Source organism: Schistocerca piceifrons, chromosome X, assembly GCF_021461385.2.
Source record: "Schistocerca piceifrons isolate TAMUIC-IGC-003096 chromosome X, iqSchPice1.1, whole genome shotgun sequence".
NCBI classification, from domain to species: Eukaryota; Metazoa; Arthropoda; class Insecta; order Orthoptera; family Acrididae; genus Schistocerca; species Schistocerca piceifrons.
This window is the reverse complement of record NC_060149.1, coordinates 162,728,933-162,747,346: the sequence shown is the minus strand read 5'-3', so window position 1 is coordinate 162,747,346 and position 18,414 is coordinate 162,728,933. Positions and strand designations below refer to the sequence as shown.

Sequence of the window (18,414 nt, the reverse complement as noted above, 5' to 3'; positions counted from 1 at the left end):
ATCATGTTTCATGAAACACTTTTCACACTGTGATGTGCACAATTCTAATTCAATGTTGCTACACACAAACTACAGGTTACAGTCACATCTAATTCACTGTTTACTTGAGCTTCTCTTTGACACACTACATTTCAAATTACAGTTTATAGTTAAATGGCTGAAACAGTTAATCCCAAAAAATACTAAAAATAGAAACACTTTTCACACTGTGATGTGCACAATTCTAATTCAATGTTGCTACACACAAACTACAGGTTACAGTCACATCTAATTCACTGTTTACTTGAGCTTCTCTTTGACACACTACATTTCAAATTACAGTTTATAGTTAAATGGCTGAAACAGTTAATCCCAAAAAATACTAAAAATAGAAAGCATGGTCAAGACCACTAGTACAGAGAACAGGCTCAAATTACAACTTACTACCAACTGATGAGATTGGTGTACCTTAGATATCTCATGAATACTTCACCTCAAATTAGAAGTGGTTGTGTGTTGAGATAGTTTGTAACATATATGGGGAATGAGTGACTTTGGAAGAGGCGGCGTTCAATAGTGGCAAGGCCATGGGTGTGATGAATGTTGGTGTATGTAGAGGTGGCATCAATAGTGACGAGTATGGATGCAGGAGGTAAAGGGCTGGGGTAGTGGAGAGTTAGCAGAGAATGTGGTTAGTATCTATGTGAGAGGCTAGGTTTTGGACAATTGGTTGGAGTGCTTGATGAACAAGAGTGGAAATTCTTTCAGTAGGAGCAACAATAACCAGCTACAGTGAGGTGTCCAGTATTATTCAGTTTATGGATCTTGGGGAGCAGGTAGAAAATGGGTTTCTAGTGTGTCATTGGAGGAATAGAGATTCGTGGGAGAGGTTGTGCGAAGGACCTAAGGACTTTGGAGGTTGTCTGGCTTGTGAGATAGTATCACTGTAGCAAAGTCGGTTGGTGGAATTCTTCTGTCATATAGTCACTGCTCTTCATCATGACAGTGGTGGGTTGTTTGTCTGTAGGGAAGATGATTATATCAGGATCTTTTTTGAGATAGTGAATGGCTGTCCTTCCTTCTGCTGAGAAGTTAGTGTTGTTAGAAAGGAAACTAGGGAAGGATGGTGAGACCAAGTTGGAGGTAGGGAATTCCTGGAAGGTGAGCAAGTGATGGTTAGGTCAGGAGGGGAAAAGTCAAGCTTGGATGGTGGTATGAACTGGGAGAGGTAAGGTTTAATGTTGAGATTAGGTTGACTTCAATTGGAGTGATCTGTGGCAAAGAAGTGTTTCCACTGTGTAGATTGGGAGGAGGGGAATAGTTCCTTGACAAGTCCAACATGTTTAAAGTTGGGTGTGGGGCTGAAGTTGAGGCTTTTGGATAGGAATGAAACTTCTGATGGACTGACGTTTTTGATTGAAAGATTAACAGTGTTTTGAGTTTCTTTGAGTTCTGGATTTCATGGAGTGTTAGGAGGAAGTTTTGGATGATGTTGAAATTGAATAGGTCAGGGTCTGGGGGCTATGAGTGTTTCACAAGGAGGTTCACTGTGCGTACAGTACTGTTAATGGGTAATGGAGCTCCAAGGTGGGACAGGATGTAAACAGGTTGGACGACGTATGGAGATGTTGCCTGGAATGATCTTCCAGGTGTTGGAGGGCAATGGTTTAAATTTGGTGATGTGTTGGGTGTGTAAATATTACATAGTAGCAATATCTTTAGGAAGGAGCAGGGATGGTTCTGGGATGCTTGTTCCATGCAGATGTGTTTCCGCAGTACCCAGCCAGTGATGGATAGGTTCTGGTGGAATCCGAAAATATCAAAACAAATCCTGACCTAATCATCTTCTCTGCAGAAAAGAATCCACCACTCTCATGATGAACTGCAGTCACTACCTGACAGAAGGCTTCTCCCAACTGACTGCTCCACATAAAAGCTCAGCCATAGTGATCCCATCTGTCAAAACCAATATAACCTCCAATCCATAATGAAATCATTAGGCTCATCCCAGAGCCTCTCCCCTGAGGCCATTTCCCTCTTCATCCCAACAACATGCCACACACCCACATGCTCCCCAAAATTCACAAAACCAGCAATCCTGGACGCCCCATTGTAGCTGGTTAGTGTGCTCCTGTTGAAAGAATTTGCACACCTCTTGACCAACAGCTCTAACCAGTTTCCCCAAAACCTAGGCTCTCACATTAAAGGTACTGACCAGTCTCTTCACCAACTCTTCAACATCTCCTCCCCTCTACCTCTTGGATTCCTACTCATTACTGTTGATGCACTTCTATACACAAACATCTCTCATGCCCATGGCCTTGCTTCTATCAAATACTAACTCTCCCAAACTCCCTCATCTCTTCCAAAGTCCCTCAGACTCCAGACTCACTGCCTAATTCTTCATGCACCTTACCAACTACACTACTGGCCATTAAAATTACTACACCACAAAGATGATGTGTTACAGATATGAACAGGAAGCAGATGCTGTGATATGCAAATGATTAGCTTTTCAGAGCATTCGCACAAGGATGGCACCGGTGGCGACACCTACAACGTGCTGACATGAGGAAAGTTTCCAACCGATTTCTCATACACAAACAGCAGTTGACCGGTGTTGCCTGGTGAAACGTTGTTGTGATGCCTCGTGTAAGGAGGAGAAATGCGCACCATCACGTTTCTGACTTTGATAAAGGTCAGATTGTAGCCTATTGCGATTGTGGTTTATCGTATCGCGACATTGCTTCTCGCGTTGGTTGAGATCCAAAGACTGTTAGCAGAATATGAAATCTATGGGTTCAGGAGGTGATACGGAACACCGTGCTGGATCCCAATGGCCTCGTATCACTAGCAGTCGAGATGACAGGCACTTTATCCACATGGTCGTAACAGATCGTGCAGCCACGTCTCGATCCCTGAGTCAACAGATGGAGACATTTGCAAGACAACAACCATCTACACGAACAGTTCGATGACATTTGCAGCAACATGGACTATCAGCTCGGAGACCATGGCTGCGGTTACCCTTGACAGTGCATCACAGACAGGAGCGCCTTTGATGGTGTATTCAACGACGAACCTGGGTGCACAAATGGCAAAACGTCATTTTTTCTGATCAATCCAGGTTCTGTTTACAGCATCATGATGGTCACATTCGTGTTTGGCGACATCGTGGTGAACCCACATTGGAAGCGTGTATTCGTCATCACCATACTGGCGTATCACCCGGCATGATGATGGTATGGGGTGCCATTGGTTACACGTCTCGGTCACCTCTTGTTCACATTGACGGCACTTTGAACAGTGGACGTTACATTTCGGATGTATTATGACCCGTGGCTCTACCTTTCATTCGATCCCTGCAAAACCCTACATTTCAGCAGGATAATGCACAACCGCATGTTGCAGGTCCTGTAAGGGCCTTTCTGGATACAGAAAATGTTGGACTGCTGCCCTGGCCAGCACATTCTCCAGATCTCTCAGCAATTGAAAACGTCTGGTCAATGGTGGCTGAGCAACTGGCTTGTCACAATACGCCAGTCACTACTCTTGATGAACTGTGGTATCGTGTTGAAGCTGCATGGGCAGCTGTTCCTGTCCACGCAATCCAAGCTCTGTTTAACTCAATGCCCAGGTGTATCAAGGCTGTTATTATGGCCAGAGGTGGTTGTTCTGGTTACTAATTTCTCAGGATCTATGCACCCAAATTGCGTGAAAATGTAATCACATGTCAGTTCTAGTATAATATATTTGTCCAATGAATACCCGTTTATCATCTGCATTTCTTCTTGGTGTAGCATTTTTAATGGCCAGTAGTGTATATTCTGACATTCTACTATTCCTCCTTTGAGGGGAGGGTATATAAACAAATATGCAGTACATCGATGGACACCCATATGACACCCTCCTCTGTCAGCCTTTTTATGGGCCATTGAGAGGAAACCTTCCCAGCCTCTCAAACCCCAAATGCCTTGTCTGATTCATATTTATTGATATCATCTTCATGCTCAGGACTCAGAGTCAAGACACCCTCTATCCCCACCTCTGCCCATATTAAATGCACTAACCATCAACAGTACCTACTTTTAGAAACCTGTCATATGTTTCCCACCAAAAAAATTGCTCCCATGCAGTCTGATAACCCATGAATGGCATTCACCCCCACCCCCCCACCTCCCCCCCTCCACCCCCACCCAAGGGAAAAAAAAATCTAGTCTGCAGCCAGATTTCCCGAGCCATATCCTCACACACCTCCAATCTTCCAACCAACATCAAGAATAAGTTACAAAAGAGTGCCCCCTCATCACACAATATTGTAATGGATTGGAACAATTGAACAATATCCTCTGCCAGGGATTTGCCTATCTATGGAAATGTGGGACATCCTACCCAAGATACTTCGCACCATTCCCAAATTAGTATTCTTTTGTCCACACAGAGTAGACAATATCCTGGTCCATGCTTATGTCATTCCCAATCTCCTGCCACATGATTATATACCTGTAGAAGATCCCAGTGCAAGACCTTCCAAATGCACCCACCCAGCACTTCCTGCTCCAGTCCTGTCATTTGCTTACTACACCCCATCACTGTTTGTGACATCTGTGAAAGCAGCCGTGTCATACACCAGCTCTGATGCAAATTCTGCACAGCATTTTATGTTTGTATGACAATCAACCAATCGTTCACCAGAATGAATGGCCAGCACTTAGCTGCAGACAAGAACAAAGTTGACCATTGTGACTAAATGTCTTCTTATTCTCTATTAAGTGTACTTTCATTCTTGACAGTCAAAATGATACAGATTTGGTGCAATTTTAAAGTTGATGATATGTAAACAGTTCATATGGATGGTTCAACTCACCTACATCTATGTCCATACTCCGCAAGCCACTGTATGGTGCATGTCAGAGGGTCCCCTGTACCTCTGCTAGTCATTTCCTCTCCTGTTCGACTTGCAAATAGAGAAAAGGAAAAGTGATTGTCTATATATCTCCATATGAGCCCCAATTTTTCATATCTTATCTTCATGGTCATTATGTGAAATGTATGTTTGTAGCAACAGAATGGTTCTACCGTCAGTTTCAAATACTGCTTCTCTAAATTTTCTTAGTAGTGTTCCTGGAAAAGAATGTTGTCTTCCCATTTGATTCCCATTTGAGTTCCCAAAGCTTCTCTGCAAAATTTGCATGTTGTTTGAACCTAATGGTAACAAATCTAGCAGCCTGCCTCTGAACTGCATATGTGTTTTCTTTAAATCCAACCTCGTATGCATCCCAGACCCCTACGCAGTAGTCAGTAGGTCACACTAGCATCATATATGTGGTCTCCTTTACAGATGAACTGCACTTTCCCTATATTCTCCCAGTAAACCAATGTCAACAATTCGCCTTCCATATCACAATCCTCACATGCTCGTTCCATTTCATATCGCTTTGCAACATTACCTCCAGATAGTTGAAGGGCTTGACTGTATGAATCAGGACACTACTAATGCTATATCCAAATATTATGGGTTTGTTTTTCCTACTCTGTTTTCCTGCAGCCACTGTACTGTGACAACTTCCCATACACCACAGCATCATCAGCTGCCCACCCTCTCTGCCAGATAATTTATGTATATAGGAAATAATAGCAGTCCTATTATACTTCCCTGAAGCATTCCTGACAATACCCTTACCTCCCAAGAACACTCACTGTTGAGGCCAACATACTGGGTTCTATTACTGAAGAAGTCTTAGAGCAACTCACGTATCTGGTAACCTGTTCTGTATGCTGGTACCACTGTTACATCTGCAGTGGGACACTGTGTCAAATGCTTTCTGGAAAGCTAGAAATATGGTATCTATCTTTTGCCCTCCATCCATAGTTCACAGAATATCATATGAGAAAAGAGCAAGCAGAGTTTTGCACAAGTGGTGCTTTCTAAAACCATGCTGATTCATGGACTGAAGCTTTTCAGTCTGAAGGAGAGTTTTCATATTCGAACTCAGAATATGTTCAAGAATTCTTCAGCAAACCGATGTTAAGGTTATTAATCTATAATTTTGTGGGTCCATTCCTTTACCTGTGCGTTTTTTGAGTCGCTGTGCAAGAGATGAAGAATAAAATTGAACTGGGATTCCATCTGAACCTGGCAACTTACTTGTTTTCAACTCCTCCAGTGGTTTCTCTATGCCAGGCATGCCTATTACTGTGCCTGAACTAACCACATTGCTACTGTGCTTGAACTGAAGCCACAGAGATGCCACATTATTACATGAGGAGGAGGTGCTCACGCAACACAGTTTACAAAGCTGTAGACAACATTGGTATTAATGTTAATAGTGTTAATGGGCAGGTGTTTTTGCATGGCCCTTCTGTTTTTTTGTGGAGGAGTGCTTAATTTTACTCTACAAAATAATGATCAGAATAGAGCTGGCAATGGATGGGTCACCATAGCAATTGTACGGTACCCAGGTGACAAAGTGTCTAAAGTTCAAGGGCTTGAGGCTTTTAATGATAGAGACATTATTGCCTATCGTACATACCATATTGCTGAAGTGTGTAACAGAGATATGGGAGCTTCCTATTTTGTCTCTACAATGCCTCTTGTTTTAAGGACTAATAATCACCATAAAGTAGGTGAATATGAGTCTGTATGTGTCTGGGCTAAAGGCGCAGGCAATTGTAACAATGTTCATATTGTTGGTGATCTGACTCACTATTACAGAAATTAATAAAGTTCTTGTCCTGTCCTTATATGCTTTCTATTAAAAAAAAAAAAACCTACAAGCTGTCTTGGGCACTCTGGGATGTACTCTGTGTGAGGAATCTCTGTGTGACCTTGAATGGGACTTAGCCGCTGAGCGTTGCTGCCGCGACCGTGGGCCCTAGTTCAGTAGTCTGTGTGATTATCAAATGATTTCTTGAACAGTTTCTCAAGTATTGAAATTTAAAACTTCAGCATTTGTTTTACTATCTTCAACTGCCATGCCAGACTGGTCAAGGAGTGATGGGTTGAAGCCATAGACCTGCTTAGCAATTTTAGACAGTATCAAAATTTTATCAGGTTCTCAGCCTGATATTTTGCTAAGGTTTGATGGTGGTAGTTGTTGTATGCTTTGACATAAATCTTTCCTCAGATTCACATATCTCCACTAAACTTTGCATGTTGTCATTTGCACATTCTCTTTTGAACTGACAGTGCAACAATCTTTGCTACCTCAGTATATTCTGAATTTCATGTTCCCATCCTTAATCCACTTACTAGGCACATAGTTTGCCAGACCATGATTTGCAATTTGTTTAAACTTTTCTCATGATCTTTTTACCTCCATCTTACTGGAACTAACCGATGTCAGTTCACTGTCTAAGTGAGTTGCTAAGTTTGAAAGGGCACGGACGATTTCCTTCCCCATCCTTCCCTCGCCCGAGCTTGCACTCCGTCTCTAATGACCTCCTTGTCAACGGGACATTAAACACTAATTTCCTCCTCCTCCTGAGTTGCTAAGAATTATGTAACTGCTCTTTCTAGCAGAAACAATCTCCTAACCTGACTGATTCATGAAATTTTGTAGTCATGGTTGATGTAATGACATCATGATCACTAATCCCCATCTCTACACTGATACTATCAATAAGGTCTGGCCTATTTGCAGCTATAGGGTCTAATATATTTTCATTTTGTGTGGGCTTCTGAACTAACTGCTCAAGACAGTTTTAAGAAAATGTATTTAAAATCAATTTGCAAGACTGTCTGTCTGTACTTTCCGTGTGAATCCATAGATGTCCCAGTCTACATTTTGTAGGTTAGTTACCTTCAACTAGCAGACCTTCTTTTAATGACCCTAGAACTGTCACAGAAAAATGGGGTGGCCAGTAAAAAAATCCAACACTTAACTTGATTTCACCTGGACCTGTTGTACGCGATCAGAAAATTTCGCTGTCACACTCAACTTTGACCTCAATAGAGACAATACTTTTGTCAACTATAATGAACAGTACACCTCCTATGACATCTAATCTGTCTTTATGGTATACATTCCATTACTCACTAAATATCTCAGAGCTTTCTACTTCAGGTTTCAGCTAGCTCTCAATCTCAAGATCAATCTGAGTATGATAACTTCCCTGCAGGGCAGTAAATTGGGTACTTTGTTATAAATACTTCAGCAATTCACTATTAAAATTTTGACAAAGTGTCTACTGTCAACATGGTCTGACTTCTCTTTCTGCGCATTGACTAGTGAGTGTTCATTACAGTACCTCAAACCTCTGCCTAACTTCTTGAGTACCTGCTTTTTTGTAGTGCACGCCTGACCTGTCAAGGGCAGTCCTACAAATCTGCACCCAATAATGCTGATCTAAAAATCTGCAGACAAGACTGTCTTAGAGTAAATGAATCCTTTGGCTGAAACCCTCCACTCAACTCCGAATCACAGAACACCAGTCAGCTGTGGAAAAAATTCTGCAAATTTGGAGCTCTGCTCACACCCCTGTGTGAGATCATCATCCTCAGGTGCTTATTGTGTCAGCACACTACATGGCTTAAGTAATAGATATGCCTTTATACTTTTAATTGCATTTTTATTCATTGAGTGACATAGGTGGTCCTTCACGAAACCTCTGATCAACTGTGCCCTCTAGGGAGCCAACTTCTGCTCTTGAAAAATTCTCTTCTGTTGCTTTCTCTCTAATGGAATTCATACAAAAACTATTATTGTCTGCAAAAAGTACCAATTCTGTTTGTTGAATATTAAGTGGAAGGCCATTCACTTACGTAAGGAATGGCAGTGGACCCCAAATTGGACACTGTGGGACTCACTTTGTGATTTCTCCCAAGTCTCTAAAATTTTCTATCTTTCAAACATTGTTGAAATTATTCAGCACAGCTTTTTTTATTCCATTTTTATTCCATTTTTTAGGTAAGATTCAAACCAGTTGTGTGTAAAACTGTCAATTCCATAAAATGTAAATTTTCATAAGAGTGTAGCATGATCTACATAACCAAATGCCTTGAAAAGATCACAGAAACTTTAAGTGGTGATATATTATTATTTAAGGCTTGTACTATTTGATGAGTGAATTTATAAATAGCATTCTCTGTTGAGCAACCTTTCTGGAATTCAAACTATGATATGCTAAGTAAATAGTTTCCTCTTAAGTGTGCGACTTCTTGTTATTACTATAATTATTTCAGTCCATCTTGTCACCTTTGTTATGGAGTGGTTTAACATTTGTGTTTTTTAAATTTATAGAAACCTTCAATGTGATATAAAAATAACTAATTAAGTACATGAGTTGTCAACTGCTCTTTAACAGTGGTCTTACAATGCATGCTGCAACAGTGGCAATCAGAGTTGTCTCCTGTTTTGAGTAACAAGACATTTTCAAAGGTGCAGAACTGATATTCAATTAAGAGAAATGCTTTGAAGCAATGGTATGACATGACACAAATAAATGCAACCTAACAAGCCCCAGGATCATAAGTAATGGGTATTTTATAATGCCAAATGATGAGTTACTCCATAAGAGACTGTGATGAAAATGTGCAGAGGAGTATAACTGCAACAAACAGTATTCTTGCTTTATGCATGCAGTGCCCATTTTTTTCATGCTTTGGTGTGGAGCTGAGTTAGGACTCTTAAGGCTGATCCAGATAGTGCCAGGGAGGAAATTTGCCTTACTACCTAACAGATACTGAGAAGTCTGAGACAGGTTTAGGAATAGTTGTGTCTCAGTTAAAAGAGTTGTATTGGGTGAGGTATATATAGAAAGAGATGCTAATATGAAATTCAATTTTTATTCCCTAGTGAATGTTTGTATGTATTTGAAAGTAGCTTTCCTAAAGAGTTACCCAGAAAATCCATTAACCAAGCAAGTCATGAAGAACTAAGGGTATTAAAATCTTATGTAAGAGGAAGAGGGAAATATAGATAAAGAGCAGAGTAAGTCAAGATCTGACATTACATTCATACTACAAAAAATACTGTTGTATTTCATGGAAAGTCATTAAACTCTCCTGAAGTATGCATCTCCCGACGTAATAATGCAGTTAAGATTAAAACTGCATGAGTCAGTTTACTGCTGATGTGTACATGGTTTTTTTGTGTTTGTCACTGTATTCTGACCATTTATAGAGTATTAGATACCACAATAGATTAATATACAACACTATAAATCAGTAACCTTGTACTCATCATGATATGTTGCTACCAATGTTTAATGTCCATATGATCCCTGTAGTGTGCTTCCAGAGTCACCTCGATGGCTTCTTGCTGTTGGTCGTACAAAGGAAGCTGGTGCAATATTGGAAAAAGCAGCTGCTAAGAATAATTTAAAAAATGTAGATGTTTCTCAGATCATCAAGACTACTGTCTCAGCCACTGTAAGAACTTTTCTCTAATAATGTGCTAATAAGTATACACAACAACTATTTTAACTACTTAAATGTTTTGTTAAAGGAAAAGAAAGATGTGGAGGAAAAGGGAAATATATTGGACCTCTTTAGAACACCAAACATGAGAATGAAGACACTGTGCATGTACTTCAATTGGTTTGTCTGTGGTTTGTGCTTCTATGGCCTAGCACAATACATGGGACAAGTGGGTGGAAATATTTTCATCAATGTTACAATTTCAGGTATGTTTTTCTCTTTAAGGATTTGAAAAATATTGAGAGTAAATTTTTAACCTATGGTTCTGTTTGATTTTTCCAAGTACCATTGCAAAAGTAGTTCTACACTACCTCCTGGAGTATCTGAGAAACCAAACATGATTCCTATGTCCATGGACCCTTACAGAACTGATATTTATATGCATGTGTGTAAAGAATGTTAAGTGATATAATGCACTCCCTTACTTATAGTCCATATATTACGAAGCACAATTATTACATTGTAATAACTATCTCCTAGTTCAAACAATGTTGAAATATATACTAATTATATTTGCAGATAGATGGTAGGGGAGGATGGGACAGGTGGGGTGTTGGAACACTTTTTCTTTTAATCTATTTGAGGCATGTCTTTTAACTGTTTTCAAATCTTTTTATTCTAGATATGTTCTTTAGTTATTTCTAAACTAAATAATTTCTTTATTTTTTACAAAACAAAGTGGAAGCTATAAGCAAATTTTTTATGCCCTGCATTCTGTCCGAAGCCTCCCCCACAGAGTGAGGCTTGGGACAGTGGGATGGGAGGGTTGGGAAAGGTACAACTTTCGCATATAAAAATAATCACATATAAACTTATAAAATGAATTGCATTGATACAGATTACAATGATTATTTTCTGAGTGAGTTCCTACACTACATTCTGAAATTTATTTAAAAAAATTTCTGGAAAAAAACAGTTGCATTTCTCTTATTTCAGATCCTCCTTTTTTTCAGTGGGTTCTTAAAGACATGAACAATGTCATACCTGCTGACATTTGAAATGTAATCTACATCAGGATATATAAATTCACAACTAGTAGCCACCCAGAGGGCTTGCCACTCTTCGGTGGGTTCACGCTTGGCTACCACGGAGCCACAGTCTTTGAGGAACATGTCTAAGGCTGTATTTGGAAATGTATTCTGTACTTTTGGTAGTCAGTATCGGAATACTCTCCACTGTTTTTCATTCCTTTTTTTCTTTCTTCGTTCACCTTCTGCTGTCCTTCCTCCACTTTGGCGTTTGAGGTTTCTCTCTTTCTTTTTCCTCCCTGTGCGCTCTTGAAGGCTGGCCCACATCTATGATGCATAACAGGTAACTGGTACAGGCCAGGCCCAGGGAGGGGTGATTGCCTGAGCTGCTACCTTCCCAAATTGCGAATTGTTTCATCTGTCAGGCGTTCAGGAGGCGTGACCTCAGGTGTGAACAATCACCTAAGGTTGCTGCACCCCCTTCTGAAGGGGGCCCCCAGTTGGAAGGGATGTGCCATTGGAGACACGGGCAATCATGAGGATTTTCTCACAATGAGCCAATCATCTTCACAGTCAGTGGCTATGGAACATAAATGAAACACCAAGGTTCCTCGTGGTTTCATGTACTAAAGATGGTCATTCCTATGCTATGGTAAATCCGTTCATTATTCAGAAAAGTGCTGATGCAGTTGCTGGCCCTGTGAAATCCTGCACTTGTTTATGCAATGGTACTTTGCTTTTGTAAACTACTTCTGGTTGTCAAGCATGACAACTGCTTGCAGCTTCACTCCTCCATGGCTATCCTGTTCATGTCGAGGCCCACTGAATGCAAAATTCTTCCCATGGTGTTATTTACACTAGGCTGCTCGATGGTCTGATCAAGGCAGAAATCCAAACATACCTCTCTAATCAGGGTGTCATTGCCATCCATCAGGTGACGGCAAAAGTAGATGCCTCCTTAGCACCCACATGCACTCTCTTCCTCACTTTTGATAGAGTGTTTTATCTGTCAATGATCAAAACGGATTATGAAGTTATCGCAGCCAGCCCGTATAATCTGAATCCAATTTGTTGCTACCAGTGTCATCATTACAACTACACCTGAAAGTCCTGTTGACACCCAGCCAAATGTGTAACCTGTGGTAGGGATGCTCACGAGGGCAATTGCCCTTCTCCCCATTGCATCAATTGCGATGTCGACCATGCTGCCGCCTCCTGTGATTGGCCCATGTATCTCACTGAGCAGGCTATCCAGGAGATCTGGGTGAAGTGCTACATCTCACTCCACGAAGGAAATAGCCATGCATACATGCAATCTCAGATTTAGCACCATGGTTGTGAAATCACCCAGCATCATGGTTGTATCCCCAACTCCTCCTCCAGCTGTGCACACACCACCAAATTTCACCTCACATTGTGAAGTCACTAGCTACACAACCAGCAGGCCAGAAAGGACAGAAGGAATACTCCCGTAAAGACTTCCTATGTCCCTCCAGCCAACCAACATCTCAGTCTTCCTCTGCCAACAGGAATGGCTCGGAGAAGTCAAAGGCAAATGGTCTTCTCCTTTGCCAATTTGATCCTCTTTGACAGTGTCGCCGCATGATACCTTTGCCCGGCCAACCTCTGTGTGGCCAGTGCTCACCACCAACCAGTTTTCTTCCCCAGACTCTGTAGGCTGATCAAAGGAGGATCCTGATGCTTCTGTCAACCTCGTGGAGCAGGATCCTCCTGCCTCTGTGCCCCATAGCAGCAAGTCTTCGAAGGCTTCTCATGACTCTCCTCCAATGGAATGCTCATGGCCTTTGATCCATCAAAGAGGATTTATGGCTGCTCTTAGAATCACTGTGTCCACTCGTTCTCTGCCTTCGGGAAACAAAATTACATCTTCACAACCACTCTGAGCTCTCACAATTTCTTCCTGGTCCATTTTGACCGTCCCTCTAATGTTGGCATTCCATCTCATGGGGGAGTCATGCTGCTCATACGAGACAACATTCATAGTCAGTCCATGTTCCTGACTACCTGCCTTCAAGCTGTTGATGTTTGCTTTATCCTTCCTCACTTGACCTTTCCCCTTTGTACCATTTACATCCCTCCATCATTCGATGTCACCAGACAGACTTCCTCTAGCTAATTGGACAGCTATCTCACCCATTTCTGCTGCTTGGTGACTTCAATGCACACCATCCCCTTTGGGGTTCTCCCAGGACCTGCCAGAGAGGTGCCCTCTTTGCTGACCTTCTTAACCAACTTAATCTCTTCTGTCTTAACACTGGAGCACCCACCTTCCTCTCAGACTTCTCACACACCTATTCCCATTTGGACCTCTCATTGTGCACTGCCCAGCTTGCCCATCATCTTGAGTGGTCAGTTCCCTCTGACACACACTCAAGTGACCATTTCCCATGTACTATCCATTTGCTGACTTCTACCACACCTATGTGCACACCCAAATGGCAGCAAACTAAGGCCCAACTGGAGGCTTTACTCCTTGCTGGCGACCTTCAATGAAAAACATTTCCACAGTTGTGATGAACAGGTGGAGTATCTTACAAATGTTATCCTTACCATCACAGAATGGTCCATTCCTCACACTTCCTCTTTACCACACTGTGTCCCAGTTCCTTGGTGGACTGAAGCATGCTGTGAAACAATTTGCAAATGGAGATGTGCTAGCTGTGTTTTTAACCACCGTCCTACAATAGCAAACTGCATTCATTACAAACAGTTATGATAACAATGTCATCACATTCTTCAAGATAGCAAAAAAACCTGCTGGATTTCATTCACTAATTCTTTTAACAGTTTCACACCCTTTTCCACCGTGTGGGCCAACCACCGAAGGCTCTCTGGGACCAAGATCCATTCCCCAATTTCTGGCCTGACAGTAGTAGATGATGTCATCGTGGTCTGTATTCCTTTCTCTGACACCTTGGGCCGCCATTTTGTGGAGATTTTGAGCTCCTCCCACTATCACTCTGCCTTCCTCCATCAGAAATATGCAGAGGAGGCTTGGGCAATATCCTTCTCTTCTCAGAATCATGAGTGTTGCAATGACTTCTTTACTATGAGGGAACTAGATCATGCTCTCACTTCATCCAAGTCCCCCACCCCAGGACCAGACGCTGCTCACATTCAGATCCTTTTTTTATTTTTATTTTACACATCAAGGTCCGTAGGACCAAATTGAAGAGCAAATATCCAAGGTCATGGAACATGTCAGTACATGAAATTACAACATAAAAGTAATAACAGTTAAAATAAAAGGTTTATGGACCTAGAAAGAGTCAAGCCATAAGTTTAAGTAAACACAATCAACAATATAACATAGGAATTAGCTTAATTTTTCAAGGAGCTCCTTGACAGAATTGGAGGAGTGACCCCTGAGGAATCTCTTTACTTTTAATTTGAAAGTGCATGGATTACTGCTGTGATTCTTGAATTCTTGTGATAGCTTATTGAAAATGGATGCAGCAGTATACTCCACACCTTTCTGCACAAGAGTTAAGGATGTCTGATCCAAATGCAGATTGGATTTCTGCCTAGTATTAACTGAGTGAAAGCTGCTAATTCTTGGGAATAAGCTAATTTTGTTAACAAGAAATGACAGTAAAGAATATATATAATGAGAGGCCAAAGTCAGGAAACCCAGGCTAGTGAAGAGAGATCGACAAGAGGTTCGTGAACTTACACCACGTACTGCCCAAACTGCCCGTCCCTGAGCCAAAAATATCCTTCGAGAATGGGAAGAGTTACCCCAAAATATGACATAAGCCAATAAAATAAGCAAAGTAGACTAATTTTCATGTTGAATGATCACCTACTTCAGATACCATCAGAATACTAAAAATGGCAGCATTAACTCTTTGAACAAGATCCTGAACATGGGTTTTCCATGACAGTTTACTATCTGTATGAACACCTAGAAATCTGAACTGTTCAGTCTCACCAATCATGTGCCCATTCTGTGTAATTACAACGTTGGGTTTTGTTGAATTGTGTGTTAGAAAGTGTAAAAACTGTGTCCTACTGTGATGTAGCATTAGTTTACTTTCTGCAAGCCATGAACTTGTGTCATGATGTTGCACAAAACATCCTTTACTATCAAGTTAGTGTCATCAGCAAACAGAAATATTTTAGAATTACCCATATTACGAGACGGCATATAATTTATATAAATAAGGAACAGGAGTGGCCCCCAACACTGAACCCTGGGGCACCCCCCATTTCACTGTGCCCCACTCAGACCCAACATCACAGCCATTCTCAGCACTGTGAATAATTACCTTTTGCTGTGTGTTGTTAAAGTAAGTGGTGAACCAATTGTGAGCTACTCCTGGTATTCCATAATGGTCTAACTTCTGGAGCAATATTTTGTCATCAATATAATGAAATGCCTTAGTTAAATCAAGAAAGGAAAGCATTATATTTGTCATCTATGTTATTGGCACTATAAACATCCTGCCAGTCTTGTTCCTTAATGAGTTTTAAAACACACTCTATTGCCATTGGATTAGCTGTCCTAAATAGTTTCTAATTATAAGTAACATTTGTTTGATTACAAAAGCCTTTTAGTGTTAAAATTTGTGCATCATGGTCTGAAAGGCCATTCACTCTTTTACAAACAAAACACGCTGTAGTAATGAAGAATTATTAAAAATATTCTCTATGGCTGCACCTTTCTCTTGTGGGCAAGCACTCTCAGCTTAATAAGTACAGTTGCATTTGGGCAGAGGGCCCGTTCTCCAGATGCTGACATGAAGTCACTGTCATATCCATACCTAAGCCAGGTAAGGACAAACACCTTCCTTCTAGCTACCACCCCATTTCTCTCACCAGCTGTGTTTGCAAAGTGATGGAATATATGATTCAGCTGGTACGAAGGCTCGGGTCTCGCAATTTACTAACCACTGCACAGTTTGGATTTCGATAGCACCATTCTGCAGCTGACCATGTCATGAATGGTTTTCTTTGGAAATCCCAGACTGTGGGCAAGTTTTTCAATTTGAAGAAACCCTAAGACACCTGCTGGAGAACTGCTATCCTCCATTCTCTCTTCATGTGGGGCTTCTGTGGTTACCTGCTCCTTTCTTTGAGGAATTTTTAGATTTTTAGAAGACTGAACTTTCAAGGTACGTGTGGGTTCTGCTTTTATCCAGGAAAATGGTGTGCCTCAGGGTTCCACCCTGGGCATCATCCTCTTTGCTGTCACCATTAATCCTATGATGGCCTGTCTCCCACTGGACATCTGTCATCTATTGCAGTTCTCCACAGACCTGTCTCATTGAGTAGCATCTTCAGCAATGTCTTGATTGTCTTAACTCATGGAACATTGACAATGGCTTTTGTTTTTCAACTGACAAATCTGTTTGCATGAATTTCTAGTGACGCAATTGGTTTCTTCCACTGTCTTCACATCTTGGGCCTGTTGCTCTTCCGTTTGTTGAAACTACAAAATTCCTGGGGCTCATGACTGATAGGGAACTTTCTTGGTCCTCCCACATGTCTTATCTGGCAGCCGACTGTATGCAGTCCCTCTGTGTCCTACATGTCTTCGATGATACTTCCTGGGGAGCGGATTGAACCATCCTCCTCTGATTGTACCAGTCCTTTGTCTGTTCCAAGGTAGACTATGGGTGTTTTGTTTTTGCATCTGCATGTCCATCCCTCCCTCCCTCTTACACTGTCTCAATTCTATCCACCATTGTGGCATCCATTTAGCCACTGGCACCTATTACAGTAGTCTGATTGAGAGACTGTGTGCAGAAGCTTCGGAACTACCTCCATCCTACAGCCGAGACTTTCTCCTCAGCAAATATGTGTGCTGTTTGCCTGGCATGGGTGGCCACCCATCCTATGCCTCCTTCTTCAATGACTCCTTCGACTGCCAGTTTGGGACATGTCTCTCTGTTGTTTTACCTCCTGGAGTTAGCTTTTCGGCTCTTGTTCCGGTAGCTTAACTTCGTGCTACCTGCAACTTTCCTGGTGGGTGTAAATGCTTCACCTCCTTGGTATCATGCAGTCACCCATGTTAACCTTGGCCTTCATTCACTTCCTAAGGACGCTACTCCAGCCTTGCTCTATCGCCATAAGCTTCATGAACTTGCGATAGTACCTTTGTATGCACTGATGGTTCTCAGACTGACTGTGGTGTCAGGTGTGCTTTTGTCATTGGCACCAACATTTTTTAGTATCATCTTCCGGAACACTACTCAGTGTTTACTGCGGAGCTCTTCACCCTGTACCAGGCCGTGCAGTACATCTGGTGACACTGGCTTTCCAATTCCATCAGCTGCTTTGCCTCTCCCAGTGCCGTTCAAAGTCTCTGTGTGCTGTACAGTGTCCATCCCTTGGTGCAGCAGGTCCAAGAAAACTGTCACTTGCTCACTCTTGATGGAGCCACTGTGATGTTTATGTGGGTTCCTGGTCACATCGGTCTGACAGGAAACGAGGCCGCTGATGCTGCAGCAGTCCTCGTACCTCAGCCCACTAGTCGTTGCATTCCCTCTGATGATCTCTGTGTTGCTCTCAGTGAGCTGATGGTGTCACTTTGGCATCACTGCTTGTCCTCCCTTCATGGGAACAAACTCCAGGTTATTAAGCCTCTCCCAGTGGCTTGGACGACCTGCTCTCGGCCCTCTTACCATGAGGTTTCATATCAGGCACTGTCTTTTTAGCCATTGCCATTTGTTAAGTGGTGCTCCCCCACTACTTTGTACTCATTGCACTCAAGCTCTGATAGTCCACCATTTCCTGATGGAATGCCCTTTTTATAACACCTTATGTTCTCATTTGTGTTTGCTGTCTTGAGTTATTGGCTGTTTTAGCAAACAATGTGCAGGCTGTCAACTGTGTTTTACTGTTTATCCATCATAGCAATATGGTGAAGGCCATTTTATTTTTAGTTCATGACCTCCGTGTCTCTATGGCATATTTTAAAGACCTTTCTCCACGTCCCTGTTTTTAGCTATCTTCTCTTCCGTCCACTGGGATTAATGTGTAGTCATTCTTAACTCCACTCTTTTTCTTCCTGTTCTACAGTTC

The 18,414-nt window shown here is 41.8% G+C and overlaps 1 protein-coding gene across 2 annotated transcripts in view; it reads left to right on the top strand.

Annotated features, from left to right (window-relative positions):
- The window catches only part of LOC124721693 (organic cation transporter protein-like), a 403,851-nt gene that overhangs the window by 338,089 nt on the left and 47,348 nt on the right, over nt 1-18,414 (top strand). For both annotated transcript variants that reach the window (XM_047246773.1, XM_047246772.1), the window contains exons 6-7: nt 10,210-10,351; nt 10,428-10,605. In XM_047246773.1, coding sequence (XP_047102729.1) covers nt 10,210-10,351; nt 10,428-10,605 — 320 coding nt within the window. The remainder of the gene's footprint in view (nt 1-10,209; nt 10,352-10,427; nt 10,606-18,414) is intronic.